Source organism: Eurypyga helias, unplaced genomic scaffold (genome assembly GCF_000690775.1).
Source record: "Eurypyga helias isolate BGI_N326 unplaced genomic scaffold, ASM69077v1 scaffold7677, whole genome shotgun sequence".
NCBI classification, from domain to species: Eukaryota; Metazoa; Chordata; class Aves; order Eurypygiformes; family Eurypygidae; genus Eurypyga; species Eurypyga helias.
Window position 1 is genome coordinate 13973 of NW_010259808.1, and position 18149 is coordinate 32121.

The 18149-nt window shown below is 38.1% G+C and overlaps 1 protein-coding gene across 1 annotated transcript in view; it reads left to right on the forward strand.

The window, feature by feature from the left end:
* LOC104511970 (unconventional myosin-VI-like) overlaps positions 1 to 18145 on the forward strand; it is a gene marked incomplete at its 3' end in the record, with an annotated part of 28961 nt that extends 10816 nt beyond the window's left edge. The window contains exons 3-11 of the mRNA XM_010154779.1: positions 329 to 402; positions 2556 to 2685; positions 3650 to 3755; positions 5064 to 5119; positions 7346 to 7443; positions 9261 to 9425; positions 12904 to 12984; positions 15598 to 15778; positions 18069 to 18145. Of these exons, the coding sequence (XP_010153081.1) occupies positions 329 to 402; positions 2556 to 2685; positions 3650 to 3755; positions 5064 to 5119; positions 7346 to 7443; positions 9261 to 9425; positions 12904 to 12984; positions 15598 to 15778; positions 18069 to 18145 (968 nt within the window). The remainder of the gene's footprint in view (positions 1 to 328; positions 403 to 2555; positions 2686 to 3649; positions 3756 to 5063; positions 5120 to 7345; positions 7444 to 9260; positions 9426 to 12903; positions 12985 to 15597; positions 15779 to 18068) is intronic.
* Between the last annotated feature and the right edge of the window lie 4 nt (positions 18146 to 18149).

Consider the following 18149-nt stretch of genomic DNA (forward strand, 5'->3'; position numbering starts at 1 on the left):
TCAGTTTCTGTGCTTATGGGTCAGCCTGGAGGGAGACGCACCATGTTCGTCTGAAAGGCTGGTAAAAGGGAGCTTATGCCGAGCAGCGCCTGTGTGGAGAGTTCTGGAGTCTGGCTCTTTGTTCAGCAACTTTCTGTACCTCCAGTTTCACAGTAAAGAACAGGTTTTTAAAGCGTATATTGAGTCAGCTGTTCTCCCTTAAGACAGTCTAAAGAATTGATGGGATTAAACTGTAACCAAAGAGAAGGGAGGCAAAATTCTCCTTAATCCTAAGATTTAGTTTTTAGTCCTGAGCTCTTAATGGTATCTAATTGTCTTTTACTTGCAGGTTCCCTTATGTATTTAAACGAGGCCACTCTCCTCCATAATATCAAAGTTCGGTACAGTAAGGACAGAATATACGTAAGTATTACATGTCCTGACAACCCATCTAATGATAGGTGTCCTTGCAAAAAATCAACAAAACAAGTGTTTCCAATTTTTTCCTGTAACTAAACAGAAATGCTAACACTGGAAGGTTAAGAGGTTTTAGGCCTTCTTTTTAAAAAACATTATGCCTTGTTTGGGATAAGTCACATTAATCACATTAACGGTAGCTAAATTTTACCAGGCAGAGCGTTGAATTTTTCTCTGCGTGACTGTTCACGTGCAACCGTAGCCCAGTGTTGTATCACACAGGTCTGTTCCTGCAGGTAACTGACTTTGCCAGTAGAGTAGCTGTTAACAAAGATGGTTTTCTTTCTTCATTATTTTTGAACGAAGCAAACAGGTGCCGTCTTTGACACCTCCTAGCTCAGATGTCCGTCTTAATCTTTTATATTGCTATCAGATTGCCTAATTGTACTTAATGAATTCTGACTAAATTACATTTTGTCCTTGCCATCTGCCTGGACACTGACAGCTGTGAAACAGAAGAAAGATAAGAGTTTTCTTTCTTTTTATTTTTTTCTATTAGAAAGCTGACTAGTGGTATTACAGAACAGTTCTACATATTTTCTAGGTGTCTGTGTTAAAATAGTCAACCTCTGTGTTAGCTTACTGTTGTAAAATGAATTAGTTAAACCCTTTTATATAAATATAAAAAGAAAATATAGTAGTTTTCCTTTGTAGCAGTTAACTTTACAGAGCTATAAATTCTTTATGGCTCGAGATCAACACCAGCTTTGAAATAAATAAATAAAAATGGCCATTTGAATGCTGCTCTGGTACAATAATAATTAAAACAAAGAAACTCCCTCCTCCCTAGAAAAAAAATCCTGAGGAAGTAAAATTTAAAAACTGAACTGGTATTGAGGTAGGATAGTATTTAGGTTCATAAAACCTTTTCTCATTATAAACAAATACTACTAATATGTTGCCCTGAACAGGTGTATTTTCTAAAGGGAAAAAACTCCAACAAACTAAAAAAGAAACAACAAACCACCAAAAGAACCCAAACAGAAAACCCCAAACAAACAAAAACCAACCAAAGTTCAATTTAAATTTTAACTGCTTTTCCCTTGTAACTTTGAGATGGAGTTTGAATCCACAAATTTTTTTGCTTTTTTGTTTAATGCTGGTTAACAATGTTTGCCTTGTTACTAAAAGGAAAACTAATGTTAGTATTTGCAGCTCTTGAAGAACCCTGTGCATATGTTTTCCTCCAGTGAAATAATTCCTGAAAATAGAAATATCTAATAGAAAAACCACTGTGTGTGGCTCAGCCTTCTATCAGCATATCATGATAGCGTCCATATTTCACTTGTCTAGGGATATGCACAATAACAACAAACCAAATATGTTATTCAAGCTGAAGGTTTGTCTGATTTTCTTCAGACCTTTTTCTGCAAATCTGCCTTTTTTCTGTTATTCTAACAGCTGTTCTTCCTTCTCCATAATCGGGTCGTTATAACCACACTATGAAAGTTTGGTTTTTTTGAAAGCTTAAGCAAATTATCTTCAGTCTTCCTTACCCTAATGAAAGGTAAAAAGCAGTCTTGGTTTGAGATTCTTCTCAAATTCCTTCTCTATTAGAGAACATTTGCATTCTGCATTTCTCACCGTGGAAGCAGCCATAGCTAATTTCTCTCGGCTGAATGCTTTTATTGCCTGGCCCGAGCGCGTTCCCAGGCAGGATCCTGTCAGTCCTTCCTGCTGAGTTGCTTCCATTAGAAACTGAAAAATTATCCTCCTCCCTGAAGGAGAGTGTGTTATGCTAGCCAGGAGATGAGTTAATTCACTTTTGAGAAGGAGGTTGCGGTGTCCTATCCTTCATCCAGTAACTTGGACAATAGGAAATAATTTAAAAAGGCGCCTGGGAAAAAGGTCAAATTCAGGACATACTCCACAGCTCAGTGGTTAGGAAATTTTCCTGAGAAGTGCTTTTCATAGAATTCCTGAGAAGATAATTAGAGGGACTCCGAAAATATATCCGTTCTTTTATCTGCATTAGCTGGAGAGAACTGTAAATGTGATTGTTACACTTAAGCTGTAGCCTGCAGTAGTAATAGAAAATTGCTGTTAACCACTTGGCTGGATACTAGCTAATAGTTTGCTGTTACTTGTTTTCTTCACAGACCTATGTAGCCAACATTCTCATTGCAGTGAATCCATATTTTGATATACCTAAGCTTTATTCATCAGATACTATTAAAAAGTACCAGGGTAGATCACTTGGAACGTTGCCGCCACATGTTTTTGCTATTGGTATGTATTGAGCCTGTATTTGTCTTTTACAAAACAAACATAAATACTTTGCAATTGCCTACAAATTGCCACCTGTAACTGTAATTATTTACTTTAAACTGTTACCAAATAAAAACACAGGTAAAATTGCAGATCTTCCTTGATACGCAGTTTGAAGAACTTGGAAGTAAGCAACCATGGCAGCCCTGTTAGGATTATTCTATACCTCCGCTGTTTTAAGTCCAAGTGGTTTAAATATAATTTACAATGGTTAAAAAAGAGAAAAAAAGAATTCCGATTTTAGAAGTGCAGAGTGACATAATTATGATTGACACGGTCTTTCAGTGCAGTGATTTCCTTTGCCTTTTTATTACATTGCCAGAGCGCATGCACTGCTGCTTTTTATGTGCTTGTGTCATCGGCAGACAGTACATCTAAATGTTATGAGCGGGATAAACCTGGCATTTGACTTGTTAAAAGCCTTCTCACCCTCTTGCCTTCTGTTTTGTAATCAAAAGTGTAGATAGCTGGGTTTTTCTTGTTATGCAGCAAGTACTAAAATTACCCACATTTTCCCAAGTTTCCTTGTCTCAGATGTTAGCTGTTACAAAGTGCAAAGGAAAACTTCCGTGTAAAAGACACACTGAAGTTAAGGTTGGTTATCATTTTGTAAATACATTCAGTTAAAGAGATTTAATTCTAGGAGGTTGGTTTTGGTTTATTTTGTTCTGGACATTGTTGAGTAGGTCTTTGTTTTCAAAGACTTTAAACTCTTCCATGTCAGTGTTTGAGGGTGAGCAGCTCTAATATAATTTAAAGGAAACAGACTTTAGTAAGTTGTAATGCACAATGTAAAGATTTACTTTTTTATCCCTGAAAAATGTTACAGTTTAATTTTTGTATTTTAGCTTAACTTTATGATTGCAATATTATTTTTTTTCTGAATATTAATTTTTGTCATGTTTAATGTACTCTTCTTTTTAAGCTGATAAAGCATTCCGTGACATGAAAGTACTGAAGATGAGTCAGTCCATCATAGTGTCTGGAGAATCAGGAGCCGGCAAGACAGAAAACACTAAATTTGTTTTGAGGTTTGTACTTCTGTACCAAAGTTACTCAGTGAATCTCCGGTGTTGCCTTTGGTTGATATACACAGTGCAAACTGTAATCAGTAGGCCTAAGACACAACTCAGTAAGGTACTTCTACGTACACGTGCATACAAGAAGTTCATGAGGTTAAACTTAAATGCTGACATGGTCACATACGGATATGGCTGTATATTCACAGCAACCTTAACTTGTTTATAGTGACATCATGTATTAGTTATGGTTTAAGATGCAGTCATTTGGGTACTGCACATCTGGTATTGTGGTAGATAAAAACGTAAGTAGACATTTTAATGGTGTCTTGCAAAACACTCTTGGTTTTGCCATGAATGTACATTTCTGTGTTTTCCCTGTCTTTTTTTCTTTAGGTTGCTTAAGTATCCAGGGTTTTTAACCCTTGATTTTGAGAACGCTGCAGAGATTCTGTAATATACTTTACCCTAATTTAATGAATGAGAGTAAATAATGGGATTTATTTATTTATTTATTGGTGTTCATGTATGATCAGTAGTAAATCAAGCATATTAAACAACATGGAGGCCATATTGCTGATATATATCAGCCTTGCTTCCTCTTACATGATTTTAATGTTCTTGACCATATTTGCTTATGCTTTAACTGCTTTATGTCACTCCAGAACACTGTAACTGGAAAACACCGCTCCATTAAATTCATCTGTATCATAGGTGACCTGGTTGTCTAGGGAGGCACAGTGCGGGCAGTGTGAATACGCTCCCTTCCCCACCTTGTCCTTGTTTCCCAGGATAAATTAATTGCAGGCCACAACTTTGGAGCAAGTCTGTTGTGGATTTATTTTCAAATTCTTTCTTGAGTTGATAAACGGAATCTTACTTTGATAAAGCACCTGCAATTTCCTATCTCACCATCTCCGTGTGGGATTTTTATTAACAGTGATTAGTTATGAACACAGAAGCAGTATTCATGGAAACAGTCTTTAATTCAGGACATGCATACGCGACCTCATGAGGTTGCTACGTTTATTATAAATACAGATAGTGTAGTAATAGTTTTATTATATTTGTAGAAAACTGTAGAAGAAATTTCTAATGTGTTATGAAGTATTGAAACAAATCTGAAGTCTGCAAGAATAGTTTTTAACAAAAAAGTCAAACTGCATTTATTTTAAAGACACAGGTATTTGGAACCTGTAGTCAATATGCTTTCCTTCTAGAGAGTGGGTAGTAGTTATGGGGTGCACAGGCATGCTAAATCCTGTTGAACTGAGGTAAGCTGACCCATGAAAGGTACAAATGTTTTTATCTTTTTTGCAGGTATTTGACCGAGTCCTATGGTACTGGCCAAGATATTGATGACAGAATTGTAGAAGGTACTGAATTGTCTTTAATTGAATTAAAGGTTCCAATGTTTTCTTTTTTTTCTTTTTTACAAATTTGATATGTCAGTCAACAGTAACTAAATAAAAGCTTGGGTGGAAATACCAGCAGACTCCTAGGGCATTATTTACTGGTAGTTTACCTCAATCATAAATTCTGAAAACATATTTTAACCTGTGATTCACTTTATTTAGTATAGCGTATAGTCCTTGATCCAGAAAGCGTTTAATTGTGTGTTCACACACATGTGTACCCAAGACTGGATTTTGTGCTGTATGAAATGTGCAAGGACAAGATGATGTTCTCACTACTGTCTGTTAGTACCAGGAAAGGGTAATTCATCCTCCTTGCCATAAAGTTCTCAAAGTCAGATAAAGCAGGGAAGTTCTTTTAAGTTACAGTTCTGGGTAATTTTTTTGTAATGTTTAGGGTTGGTTTTTTTTTTTTGTCAGAAGGCACATAATTGGGATTAACGCTTCCATTGTGTCTATCTTTATAATAGACTCCCAAACAAGGTCAGAAGAGACTGTGTCGATCATCTGGTTGAGCCTCTGCAATGTTGCACCCACTTCCTAACTGAACAGAAAATAACTTTTTCTGTTATAGATAAAATATAAATATCTCAAAACCAAACAACCCTCAGCCAGTCTAATAATGCCTCCTGTGTCAGTTTTAGTCTTCTATAGCATGTGGTTGATTTATTTTAGAATTTCATTATCCTCTGTCTTTTTCTTAAACTAAAATTGTTTATTCTTTCTTTTCCTTTACATTTTCTGTTTTGAAATTCAAGCGACTGGATTATCCAAGAGAACTACTGCAGGCTTTAATCTCTTGCTGCTGTAGGTTTTTGTTAAACCAATTCCTTAGTGAAATCCACTGTGTGCTAAAGGAACTGAGAATGTGGCCAAGAGTTGGATAATGCCTGATGCAGTATGCCATAAAATTAATTGGTGCTTGTAGGTATTCTTAGAAAAGCTTGGGTGTTTTAATCTGAAGCAGCATCTGACGCATGAGTTTTGAAGTTCTTTAGGCACAATTTAATGAGCACGCTTACAGGGTATGTGTTACTAGAGGAACGTTTAACCAATCTGAAAGACCTCTTGCAATTTCTTTTTATTCATGATCGTTTCTTCAAAACTGTTAATATTTTGTAGAGTATACCTGAACAGTTGTCAAAGATCTCTTAAGAAGTCAGTTTGGAAAGTCAGATTTGCATATTCATAATACTTCATTTAATTATTAAAAAAATGAAAACCTAGACCAAAAAGAAAGTGATGTTGTCCTAAATGATGCATTAACATCCATAATTTGTCTAACCACTGAAGTTACATTCTTTAATGTTTGTTGGAGCAGATTTGTAGGTGGTTGTGAGTGGAGTTTTAGAACTGAGTTTCCGCTCATTTAGTTTCAAATGCATACTTTTTAGGGAAAAGCCTTAAAAAATCTTGCAGATATTTTCAATGGTTTATTGTTAATGCGATTCAATAATACACTTTTCTTTTATCTTCAAAGCTAGTAAATGCAGTCTTTCAGAGGCCTTGTGTTTCGTTAACTATGAAGCATTTTCAAACTGCTTAAACTGTGCATGATGTGTTTATATATATATGTATCTGCTTTAGATTGCTGCCACTCATTCTGTTTGGGCTTTAAGGGGCTTGAAAACTGCACCTAATAAAAAAATAAAATCACTCAATCACTTAATTGACCTAATTTGAAAGGGCACATTTAAGTTGGTTTTGAAATCAACACACTCTTCTAATATGTTATTTTTTTATTCCCTAATCAATCTAAAATGTTGCATGCATGACATTTAGGTGGCACTTTTGCCTGTGGGATAAGTGGGTAGTTTAGATTTTATGACTCATTGGGAAGTGTTAAACTGTGTGTTGTCTCATGTAGTTTATCAGTTATTTATTTACTTGCTGTAAAAGAACATCACTGAATGATTTTCAGTGTTTGTCTCTCAATTTCTTACAGTATCAATTCAAATACCTTGCGATGTTATGTGATATTTAAGTACTTCATTGTTAGTTCCACCGTAGTATATCCAGTACACTTTGCAAAATTGATTGTTCCTCATAGGTAATATTTTTCCTTTAATTTTCAAACCTTACTCTCAATAAGTTTCCTGAATAATTAGCATGTGTTTGTTCTCTCATTCTTTTTGGTAGTTTATTGATCAAATTTTAACACTTGAAAATTTTTATTTTTTTAAACAGCAAATCCCCTGTTAGAAGCCTTTGGAAATGCAAAGACTGTTCGCAACAACAACAGCAGTCGTTTTGGGAAATTTGTAGAAATTCACTTCAATGAAAAGGTACTGGAATTTTGATACAGATAACCAGTGATGATCTTTTTTTGCCATAAAATCTTAACGCTCGACTTGAAATAGGCTGAATAGACCTATTTATCTTGCACCAAATAGCTGCTGTCCTGCTTTACTGCGTTGTCACCTTGAAAGGAAAACCGAAGTCACAGAGTACTGTGTCATTTCTTGGTAGATGGTGGTTCAAGTCCATAGGAAAATTGCTTCCATCCACAAAAGAATGAAAGTTGTTCCATTCATGGCTAAGAGGAATATCTAAAGAATAACTTACTTGCTGTTAAGTACTTATGCATTCCGTTAATGCATAAATTAGTGTGTATTTCATATTAAACAAATATAAATGTATTTTAATGCTTTAATACATAAAACAATCATTAATTCATTTAAGTATTTGTATGAAATTTTAGGACCTCAGGTAAGTATTATGTATGTGACAGAAGTCATGGAATTGTCGTGGGTTTGTTTTTTTGCAGAAGTACTATTTGCGGTGTAGCTTATGAAAAATTTTGTTTGGGTGTAGTTTTGTTTGGATAGCATATGTATATGCACATTCCACAATTAAGGATGACTGTCCAGCATGTCCAAGTTGAAGATGTTCATCAGCAACCCCTGTGGAGATGATGTATGTGCCTCCTCATCTTTCCGACTGAGGACATAAAGAAATTCTTTCAGTTCCTTCCTGCAGAGTTGAGGCTCATTGTCTGGTCTTGAGCTTGTGGTCTTTTCTTAAGTTTTCATCACTTGGTTTTGTAACTAAACTTCAGATCTTTGGTTAATAGTTTATACAGTAAACAGCTAAATTCCTTTAAGGGTAGAGCGACTTTATCTGTTGGTCCAGTTCATAAATTTACGGTAAGGACCCAGATTGTTACTTGGAATGATGCATTCATAATCTGTCAATTTACCTGTCAACACTTACATGGTGTTTCAGAGTAATTGCTTCAGCTGAAGCAAACAGTACTCAGTATCTTCGGAAACTGCTTAAAAGCTTGTTTCAGTCTTCCAGTGCAAGGTCAGCCTGCTTACTTGAGCTCCTTTTTAACAAGACTTCATGTTTCACAAGACTTCACTTTGCGGTGACCTTATTAGGTCAGAGTTCTCAAAGCAATATAAGTGCAGACTGGGGCCTTCTGAATGAATGAGTGCAGCGTAACCATAGTTAAATTTCTCAGTCAGTAAGTCCTTCTGGGTTGCTCTAACGGCCAGCAAGTTGAAGAATTTCTTTGCTATTAAGATTTGTCTGGGCACAGGGAATTTTATCATAGGCCAGATAACAAGACTCAAAATCTGTGTCAGACTGCCATATCAGAAAAGTAGTGCGAGTGTTTGAAATAGTTCGCTCATAATTAGCCTACCTAAGATGTCCAAATATGTATTCTTTAATTTTAACCCTTCCTTCTCCTTGGCAAGACTCTCTGTGAAATACAGCTAGAGAAGGTTGTACTAGCACGGCAATGGCACTTACTGCCACCCAAAAAGTGTGAGGGTGGCTGTAGCAATGCTCTGCAGGAACGACTGGAATTCTACCAAGGATTTCTCCTTGTTGGTGTGAAGCAGACCCTTTTTTTTTTTTTTTTTTTTTAAAGAGGAGTGTACATGCAATTCATAAGTCAAGGAGAGAAGTTATGGTAAAGGCACCGGTTTCTTTGCTAAGCTTAATTTCTATCAAGTACAGATATACTGTAATCCTCTTTGGAGCAGTGGTGGTTGAATGAGCCATAAGCAGACAAATGTAAATAGAAAACTTCTGAATCTCAAATAATCAAAAAAAATATTTAGATAATCAGAAAAATATTTCTTCCTCCTAGAACTCGGTGGTTGGTGGATTTGTATCACATTACCTTCTGGAGAAATCTAGGATCTGTGTGCAAGGCAAAGAAGAGAGGAATTATCATATCTTTTACAGGCTTTGTGCTGGTGCTCCAGAAGACATTAGGGAAAAACTCTATCTAAGCTCTCCTGACAACTTTAGGGTGAGTATCAAAGTCAGTGTTTGTAAAGCGTCTCATACTTCCATACACGGATTTTTCATATAAATCTTATCTAAATCTCTATTTATTATCTTTGACAGACTCTTCCCTGTTAAAAAAATCAAAGATTTTTTTCTTAAATCTATTTGATCCTGAAACAAAGCTGCCTGCCATTTTTCCTTATTGGAAGATTTCCTGTACTCTTTGACTTAAAATGGAGGATTATTTTTACAGAAATGTAGTGTTGCATACCCAGCAGCTAGTAATGTTGTTAGGGACACTTCTAGAGGTGTAAAGTGTGAATTTCCGAAGTGTGATCTAACTGTTCTGTGGGGAACACATCTTCTAAGTCCTGAAAACTGCATTTATTTCTTCTATTCCAACTGTGTGTTTAGGAAGACAGAATCACGGGAACAACTCCTATGTCTCTTAAATTATTCTTCCTTTACGCTTCCCACCAAGGATCAGACCACAGTGACAAGGTGGTTGTGGTTGTCTGTTGCAGTCCATACGCTTTCACATCACTTGTCTTTTCTACTCTGTTGCACCTTGCTCCTGTCACAATATACTCATTTGTACTGCTCCAGTTTTGAACCCCTCCCATTCCTCTCATCATATTCTGTCATTCTTGGTCACTGCAGGCTACAGGATAAGACTCAGCAGTCCCTTCCAGCTGACAGGTCACCCTTTTATCTCCACCTAGCCCAAAGCCCATGCTCAGCTCCTCCTGCTGAGATTATTTATAGAATCATAGAATCATAGAATGGTTTGGGTTGGAAGGGACCTTGAAAACCATCTAGTTCCAGCCCCCCGGCCATGGGCAGGGACACCTTCCACTAGACCAGGTTGCTCAAAGCCTCATCCAGCCTGGCCTTGAACACTTCCAGGGATGGGGCATCCTCAGCTTCTCTGGGCAACCTGTTCCAGTGCCTCACCACCCTCTCCGGGAAGAACTTCTTCCTGATATCTAATCTAAACCTCCCTGCTTTCAACTTAAACCCGTTACCCCTTGTCCTGTCACTACAGGCCCTTGTAAAAAGTCCCCCCCAGCTTCCTTGTAGCCCCTTCAGGTACTGGAAGGTGCAATAAGGGCTCCCTGGAGCCTTCTCTTCTCCAGGCTGAACAAGCCCAACTCTCTCATAGAGTCCTGTCCCCATAGCAGAGGTGTCCCCATAGCAGAGGTGCTCCAGCCCTCTGATCATCTCTATGGCCTCCTCTGGACTCGCTCCAATTGGTCTATATCCTTCTGATGTTGAGGGTTCCAGAGCTTGGGTTGTATAGACCTTTTAATTCAAACCAGTGTCCCTGTTCTTATGTCCACTGATTTGTTTACTGCCTTTCCTTCTTCCCATCCTTTATTTTTAAGGTTTTTGCCCTTTTCTAAGATTATGTGGTTTCTCCTGATTAACCCTGATTCTGTGCTATGTTTCTCATAGCAATCCCACAAGCAGGCTGGTTTTCTGTCCTACCATTAAGTTCTTGCATTCTTTTCCTCCTATTTTTCCACTGAATGATTTAACTACTTCAGTTTAACTTAACTTTTTCCTCCGGCTTTCCTTCTTTCTCCTCCCCTTCTCTATGTTCAGATTTCACTGAATTGCTTTCAGAAATGGACAGACAACATGATGTTTCCTTTTGCTTTCTTTCCCTTGTCAGTCAAATGTTTTTTCTGTATTATGTGTGCCTGAGTGATTCCAACCCCATTTCCCGTATTTTTAAATTTTCTTTTAATTTCTCAGTGTTATATCTTGATTATTTCAGGCTTGGGTTTTTTTTTTTTTTTTTTGAGAAATTAATATAATTGAACTTTTATCCTACCAGTGCAGCTTTACTGATACAGCTGTTTCTCCTTGTTTTCTTGATTGGCCCTTCTCTTCAAAGCAAGCTTCTGCCTTCCCTTTCAGGGTCCTTCTAAGTCTGTTCACGTCTCATACTGTCACCACCAGTTTTACTAATAAGGGGAAGTCTCTTGCCTTCAGTCATGAGGTGGAGACTCTTGCCTTCAATCTGTACCTGGCTTATAGTTGATGGAAATGAGAAGCTGAATTTTTTTCAGATCTTAATTTCTGGAGAAGGAATCAGATTGCTTTATGTTTGGGTCACTCATTTTGTAATGAGGTGTTGGGTTGGAACTAGATGATGGGGGTTGGAACTAGATGAGGGGGTTGGAACTAGATGATCTTTAAGGTCCCTTCCAACCCTAACCATTCTATGATTCTATGATTTCAAAAGAAAAAAAACCCAAACCACACACATAAATACACAGCTTGAGGTTATCATATATATGTGCTTTAAAAATATACTTGTTCTATATTTAGTATGTAAATTTACTTGAGTTTTTAGCTTTCAAATGAAAGCCATTGTCTTGTGATTAAATGTCTTCTACATAGGTTGTTACCGAATACCATGCTGGTTCACATTCTCAGCCTGGCAGATAAGTTTCCACACTCTCTTTTTGAAAAGTACAGCCTTTTTCACTTCCTGTCCCCAGTTTCTGGGATCGTGTTACTAATACTGCCGTGCAGGGACATACTGCTGCATTTGAAATGTGCTGTGCATTCTTACTAGCCGATAAAGAAAACTTCTCAATGTTTTAATACCAATCTAACTTTGAACAGTGTTTCTTGTTGCTGAGTTTTAATATTAAATTTGTCACCTAGTTTTCTTCTGCTGTTAGGAATGCTTAGAAGAATATTTTATTTTTTAGAATTTCATATATAAATTTTAATCAAAGGGTAGAATTATCTGTGTTCACCTAGTTGAAAACATCGTCTTTGTTTATGGGCTAGAGCAAAGAATCAGTTCACTTCCTTCAGACAAAGGGCTCTGTCCAAGCTTTTGGATGGAGTTCTTACTTTCAGCTGAACAAATTGGAAAGAAAAAGCTGGCGATCCCATTTCACTGGAAGTGTCAGTCATCATCTGAATGCTTGGTTTATTCCCTTTACTGTACCACATGAGATGGATATCAGAGGCCAGATTCTGAACTGGGCTTCTGCTTGTACCATGATAGAAGCTTTTAATGCTCCTTAAACTTTTTAATATGCTTTTACTACCTATAAAAATATTCCATTGGTGAGGAAAAAATGAGTAAGGTTTGGTATTACATGTAGAGCAGAATAATTTATTTTCTTTGTTCCGAATTTTGATTGTCTTTTCTGTAATCCCATGCTCCATTAATAGGTTTAGTAGAGTCAAACACTAAGAAAAGATTGTGGAACTTAACAAAATTAATATCTCACCATGTCAAAAAGTATTTTAGTTGTCAAAATCAAGAAGCTTTTGTTAGAACTTTGTTAGTGTTGCACTTTGTAATTTTGTAGAAGTAAATAAATACATTTTCAAGGAATGAATTCTGGATACCTACCATGTTTGTTGCTATCATATGATTAAATCAAGCTATGTAGAGCAAGCCCTAAATAAGAGTGTGTTTTCCTTACTGCTGTCTTTAAGAATGCGTTTCTGCTTTGTTATTGTTACAGTATTTGAATCGAGGCTGTACCAGATATTTTGCTAACAAAGAAACAGACAAGCAGATTTTGCAAAATCGCAAGAGTCCTGAGGTATGTTTGTGTCTTCTGTTAGTTTATATTATTAACTAATGCAGCTAGACTTGAAAATGATGATTAGTTTTATAGCGTGGAATGAAATGTTCATTTTACACATCTTGATAGGTCTATATGGGTACTATCAAAGCTGGTGTATTAAAAACTCTGGTTTTGGATTTCAATCCTAGAAATGCATTTTAACATGCAATACCAAATGAAACAGTATATAAAATTGTTTACTTGTTATGCTCATCATAATATAACACTTAATGATGCAGCTTCTCTTCTGTGGAAAACAAAAATCTGTCCAAGACTTTCTGTAATTTTCCTGTTGAATCTTACTACCGCCGGGAGTAGGTCAGAAGCAGCAGCTTTTTCCACACCCATTCTTACTGTCTGGATTTTTGAAGTGATGCTCCAAACTGTTTTCTAAAACATGACGTGAGTGCAGCCTCACATCCAGCACGAGCATATCCCTCTCCCCAGTACACTGCGTTCTTTATTGGTCTTTTTGTTGTCCTCTTGCTATGAACTGTTATGGCAGAGCATGGCATTTTCTGGAAGAAAGTCTGAAACTTCAAAAGATTTCTCTCCTCTTGCTCCATCTCCATTTACGTTTTTTAAAACTGGAGTGGCCAGAATTTGTAGGATTTAAGCCTTTGAGCTTGTTCACGTGAGGACACTAAAGAATTTAATCCAAATTAATAGTATGTGTGTATTGGAAGTTGTTTAAACACCTCATTAAACTTCTACTCTGCTCTAATACAATTTTCATCTATTCATACCTAAAGTATGAATTTCTCATTTCTGTAGCTTAATCAAATCCATACTTGTAATTCAGTAGCAGGGCGAGCTGCATATCCATGTGGAAAATACAGAGATAGCTTTACTGAGGATCATCTCTCCCCCGATGACCATGCCATCTCTTCTACCTTTGAGAACTTGGGCTTGAGCTCGTGCCGAGCTATGAGACAGTATAGACACTTCCTTGGCTCAAGTCAACATTGTAAAGCCTACTCTTGGATTTCTAGTGTTGCTATGTTGTAACACAGAGCACTTAATGCCAATTTCTTTTGCTTAAATGTAGACCTACTTTCTATAATTAGGGATAGTGGAGAGTGAGGTACAGAAATGCTGATTTGATATTAGTGTGAGGCAGAAAGCTGGTAGATATTTAATTTTCGTCAAGCCTGTAGGTTGAGAGATGGTGGGGAGATTTTTGCCTCAGTTTACCTAATCTGTCTTAAATTAAGATTTGTAGTGAAGTTGGTAATTTATTTAGGCATAAAGTGTCATCATTCACTTATTCTTGCCTCTGGTGAATCTCTGCAATCTTCTGTTACTGATGTCATGTGCGGGTGGGTCTTCTGTCATGAACAGTGTCCTCTGAAGGACTTCATTTGAAATAAGTGTTTGTCTAAACTAAAACATCCTGAGAGAATAAGTCTGAAGATATGTATTGGACATGAAGTAGTTGGACATAGGATGCCATAATACCTGTGTGTTACAGCCATGTCAATTCGAAGGCTCAATAAAGGATCAAATTTCAATGAGATGTGAACAGCCTAGCCACTTAAACAGGAAATACATTGCATTATTCAGGTTTAAATCAGAAATTTAGTATTTGTTCTGTCATTCTATGAAAAATATTAAATTGTTTATTTTGATAAAAGTAGCTGGAATAGTCGATTAATACTTAAACTATTTTTGTGTTTTCCTTGTCAGGAAGATGAGGTGATCATTTTACATAATTAAGATGTAGCTTAATTTTATTGATGTGTCTAAATGCTGTGTGAAGTGAATTTTTCAGATGCATGCGGTGTTTTCTTTTGATAAAAGTCGTGTTAGCTTATTTGACATTAACAAGGCTTCTATTTAAAGTTAATTCTTCTTTTTAGTTGAAAACATCTTAAAGTAACTGTAAAAGCCTAGCTCAGTCTGTGCATGTTCAGTTAGTCTCTTGATTGCATGCAGATGTGTTACTATCTACTGTTTAAACCCTTTAATAGTTAAAATGGCTTTTGATGTATTTAAATTTGGAAAATCAGCAAAATATTAAACTGGTATTTTAAAACATAGCCGGTATTCTTCTGATAACAGACACTGCAAACAGTTTTCTGGTTCTTAATCACCAACAAATGTTGACAAGTCTGTTTTTCTAAATATATCTGTTTAGGATAGGGATAACTCTGCCCTGTACTCCTTTCCCATGGCCTGTCAGACTTTCGGTCATCCTATTACAAGGACCTCAACCTTCTCTCATCTGCGAGGATCTAGAAGCACTCCACTGTATAAATGCTTCCTTCGCCACGGTCGTCTTTTCCACTGCTCGCTGTCCTGTGTTCCCCTGCCCTTAGCTGTCACATTCTCCAACTTCTGCTTTCTGAGGATAGTTTGAAGTTTGCTTTGAAGTTAAAGTTCGAAGATCATTCTTTGAATTTCCACACATTCAAACAAATGAGGGTTCCTGCGAAGCCTGTATTGTATGAAGAGCTCTAATCTGTGTTTCGTTTGGCTGGCATGCTTTTTTTATGCTTTTTGTTTTGGTTTACTCTTGTAAGCACTTCTTTCCAGTCATTTACTTGAAAATGGCTTACGGAATTTTTGGTTTATGTTGTTCTGTTATAGTATCTCAAAGCAGGTTCCTTGAAGGATCCACTCTTAGATGATCATGGAGACTTCAACAGAATGTGCACGGCGATGAAAAAGATTGGACTGGATGATGCAGAAAAACTTGATCTTTTTAGAGTAGTGGCTGGTGTTCTTCACCTTGGAAACATTGATTTTGAGGAAGCTGGGAGCACTTCAGGTTGGATGAATCATGCGTTATTGTCTGTAAAAATCCTGAAAATGTCTCTTAGTTATAGATGATTCCTTTCCATGTGAAATACGGCTTTAGAAAGCTGCCTTGTGTTCAAGGGTAATTCAGTCTTAATTCACACCATTTTCAAGACAAGTTTACCTGTTTTCATTATTCTTCTTTACACGCTCTGAAAACAAATAGGCTCTCACTGAAATTGTTCAAGAAATTGTTCAGTGCAACATTTGATACAAAGAAGAGACATTTTTGTGGTTTAATAATAATTTTTAAAAGTCCAACTTCTTGCTAATGTAATGAAAACATCTTGAAATTGGCAACCCCATCTTCAGGGAAAGACATTATGTCCTTTGGCCTCTAAAAGTACTACATTTAGTAATTTGGGAGGTAAGGGGAAAAAAGTTGCAGCAAAAACTTAGATAAATATAAACTTCCTAATTTTAAGATGAGTTGGTACGGGCATAGCTGGGACTTCATAGCAGAACATGCAAGAAGGCTGAGGAAGGGGAATGACAAGTTTTGGAGTGGTTGTTCTTACCTTATTAGTGAAATCAGCCTCTCAGTATGTTGAGAATTGCTGTGCTTGTATTCCTGAAGGACTGAAGAAACTCCTGGTCTGGATGTATTACAGATGTAATTATAGTAGAAAAGATACCTTCATCTTGAGTTGGAAGATAACCTTCCAGTACCTGAAGGGGCCTACAAGGAAGCTGGAGGGGACTTTTTACAAGGGCCTGTAGCGACAGGACAAGGGGTAACGGGTTTAAATTGAAAGTGGGGAGGTTTAGATCGGATATCAGGAAGAAGTTCTTCCCGGAGAGGGTGGTGAGGCACTGGAACAGGTTGCCCAGAGAAGCTGTGGATGCCCCATCCCTGGAAGGGTTCAGGGCCAGGCTGGATGAGGCTTTGAGCAACCTGGTCTAGTGGAAGGTGTCCCTGCCCATGGCAGGGGGGTTGGAACTAGATGGTCTTTAAGGTCCCTTCCAACCCAAACCATTCTGTGATTCTGAGATACACAAGATAGAGTGAAAACGGTTCCTCTTTGTCCTGCTTCAAGTACATATAGCTGTTGCCAAACTTGGTGAAGGTGTTAGGAAGGGCATACCAAAGAACGTTTTAAAAGGTGTTTTGAATGATGAATTAAAGGAGTGCTAGCCTTACAGGTTCGCTATCTCCTGACCCCAACCACAAAATCACCACAGAACAGCACAAACATTCTGTTGGGAAGCGATCGTGGGGAAATCTCATGTCTGGTATGTCGTGGTCGAAGCAGGACCAACACTGAATTCGGACCGGGTGGCTTAGGGTTGTCACAGAGAAGGTGGGTGTTTGGGGTTTTTTTCCCCCTTCCTTAGGCCAAATCAGAACCTTCCCAGTGTCAATTCACGATCTTGCCATTTTCATGAAGAGAGCATGATTAACGCGAATGAATCTGGGAAGACGTGAGGGTAGAGGAGGGTGGTGGCTTCCCAGGGCTCAGCAGTAAGCTGGCAGGGAGCTTCCCTGTTTGGGCCGTCAGTGAGATGGGACTTGGGGGTTGACAGAGTGAAAAAAGCTGCGAATGTGTGTGGAGAGGCAGTTTCAGGAGGCAGGCAAACAAGGAGAGGGGGAACCAGGGATGATGAGGAAAGTCGGGGTTTAGAGAAGAGAAGGAGGGCACCAGAAAACTTATTTTCTCTGAATGCTGAAATTCAAACACGTATTTTGTGGAATAAATTGTTACACTTCTGAAACGTTCATTGCAGACAGGGCTTTATTCTGCTCTCACCTTGACTGCGTACGCACAGGGGGTTCGTTTGACCCGCTCCAGGCAGTACGTCCCTGTACCAGAGACCTCTAAAGTTGTGTTGCTGCTCTGAAAACCTGGGAAACACCGAACAAAAGCTTCTCACTACGGGTGGGGTGGTGTTTCAGAGCTTCCGTAATCAAGTCACAAAAGCATTCCGCTTCTAAGGACTCCTTTCTCCCCTTTTATTTTTTGCTTAAGGGCATGGTGGGGTTAAGGAATCCAAGCAGTGTTTGACTAGTGAGTTATCCCTTTTGGTCTCTCCACTTACCTGTGGAAATGAATGTTACTGAGAGCAGCAGGAGGTAGGCGATGAAATCCTGACATGATAGTGTTTGATGTTGCTGAGGCGTTGGAGCGTTCAGTTACGGATTTATGAACCTGCGGCGGCTGTACGGCCGAGGCGGCGGTAGAGAAGGTCCCGCGGGGTTCGTGGGTGGTGGCAGGGCGAGGCGGCGCTGGCGGGGGTAACCTGTGTGGGTGGCTCTCCCGCAGGGGGCTGCGCGCTGAGGACGCGGAGCGAGCCGGCGCTGGAGTGCTGCGCCACGCTGCTGGGGCTCGACCGGGAGGACCTGC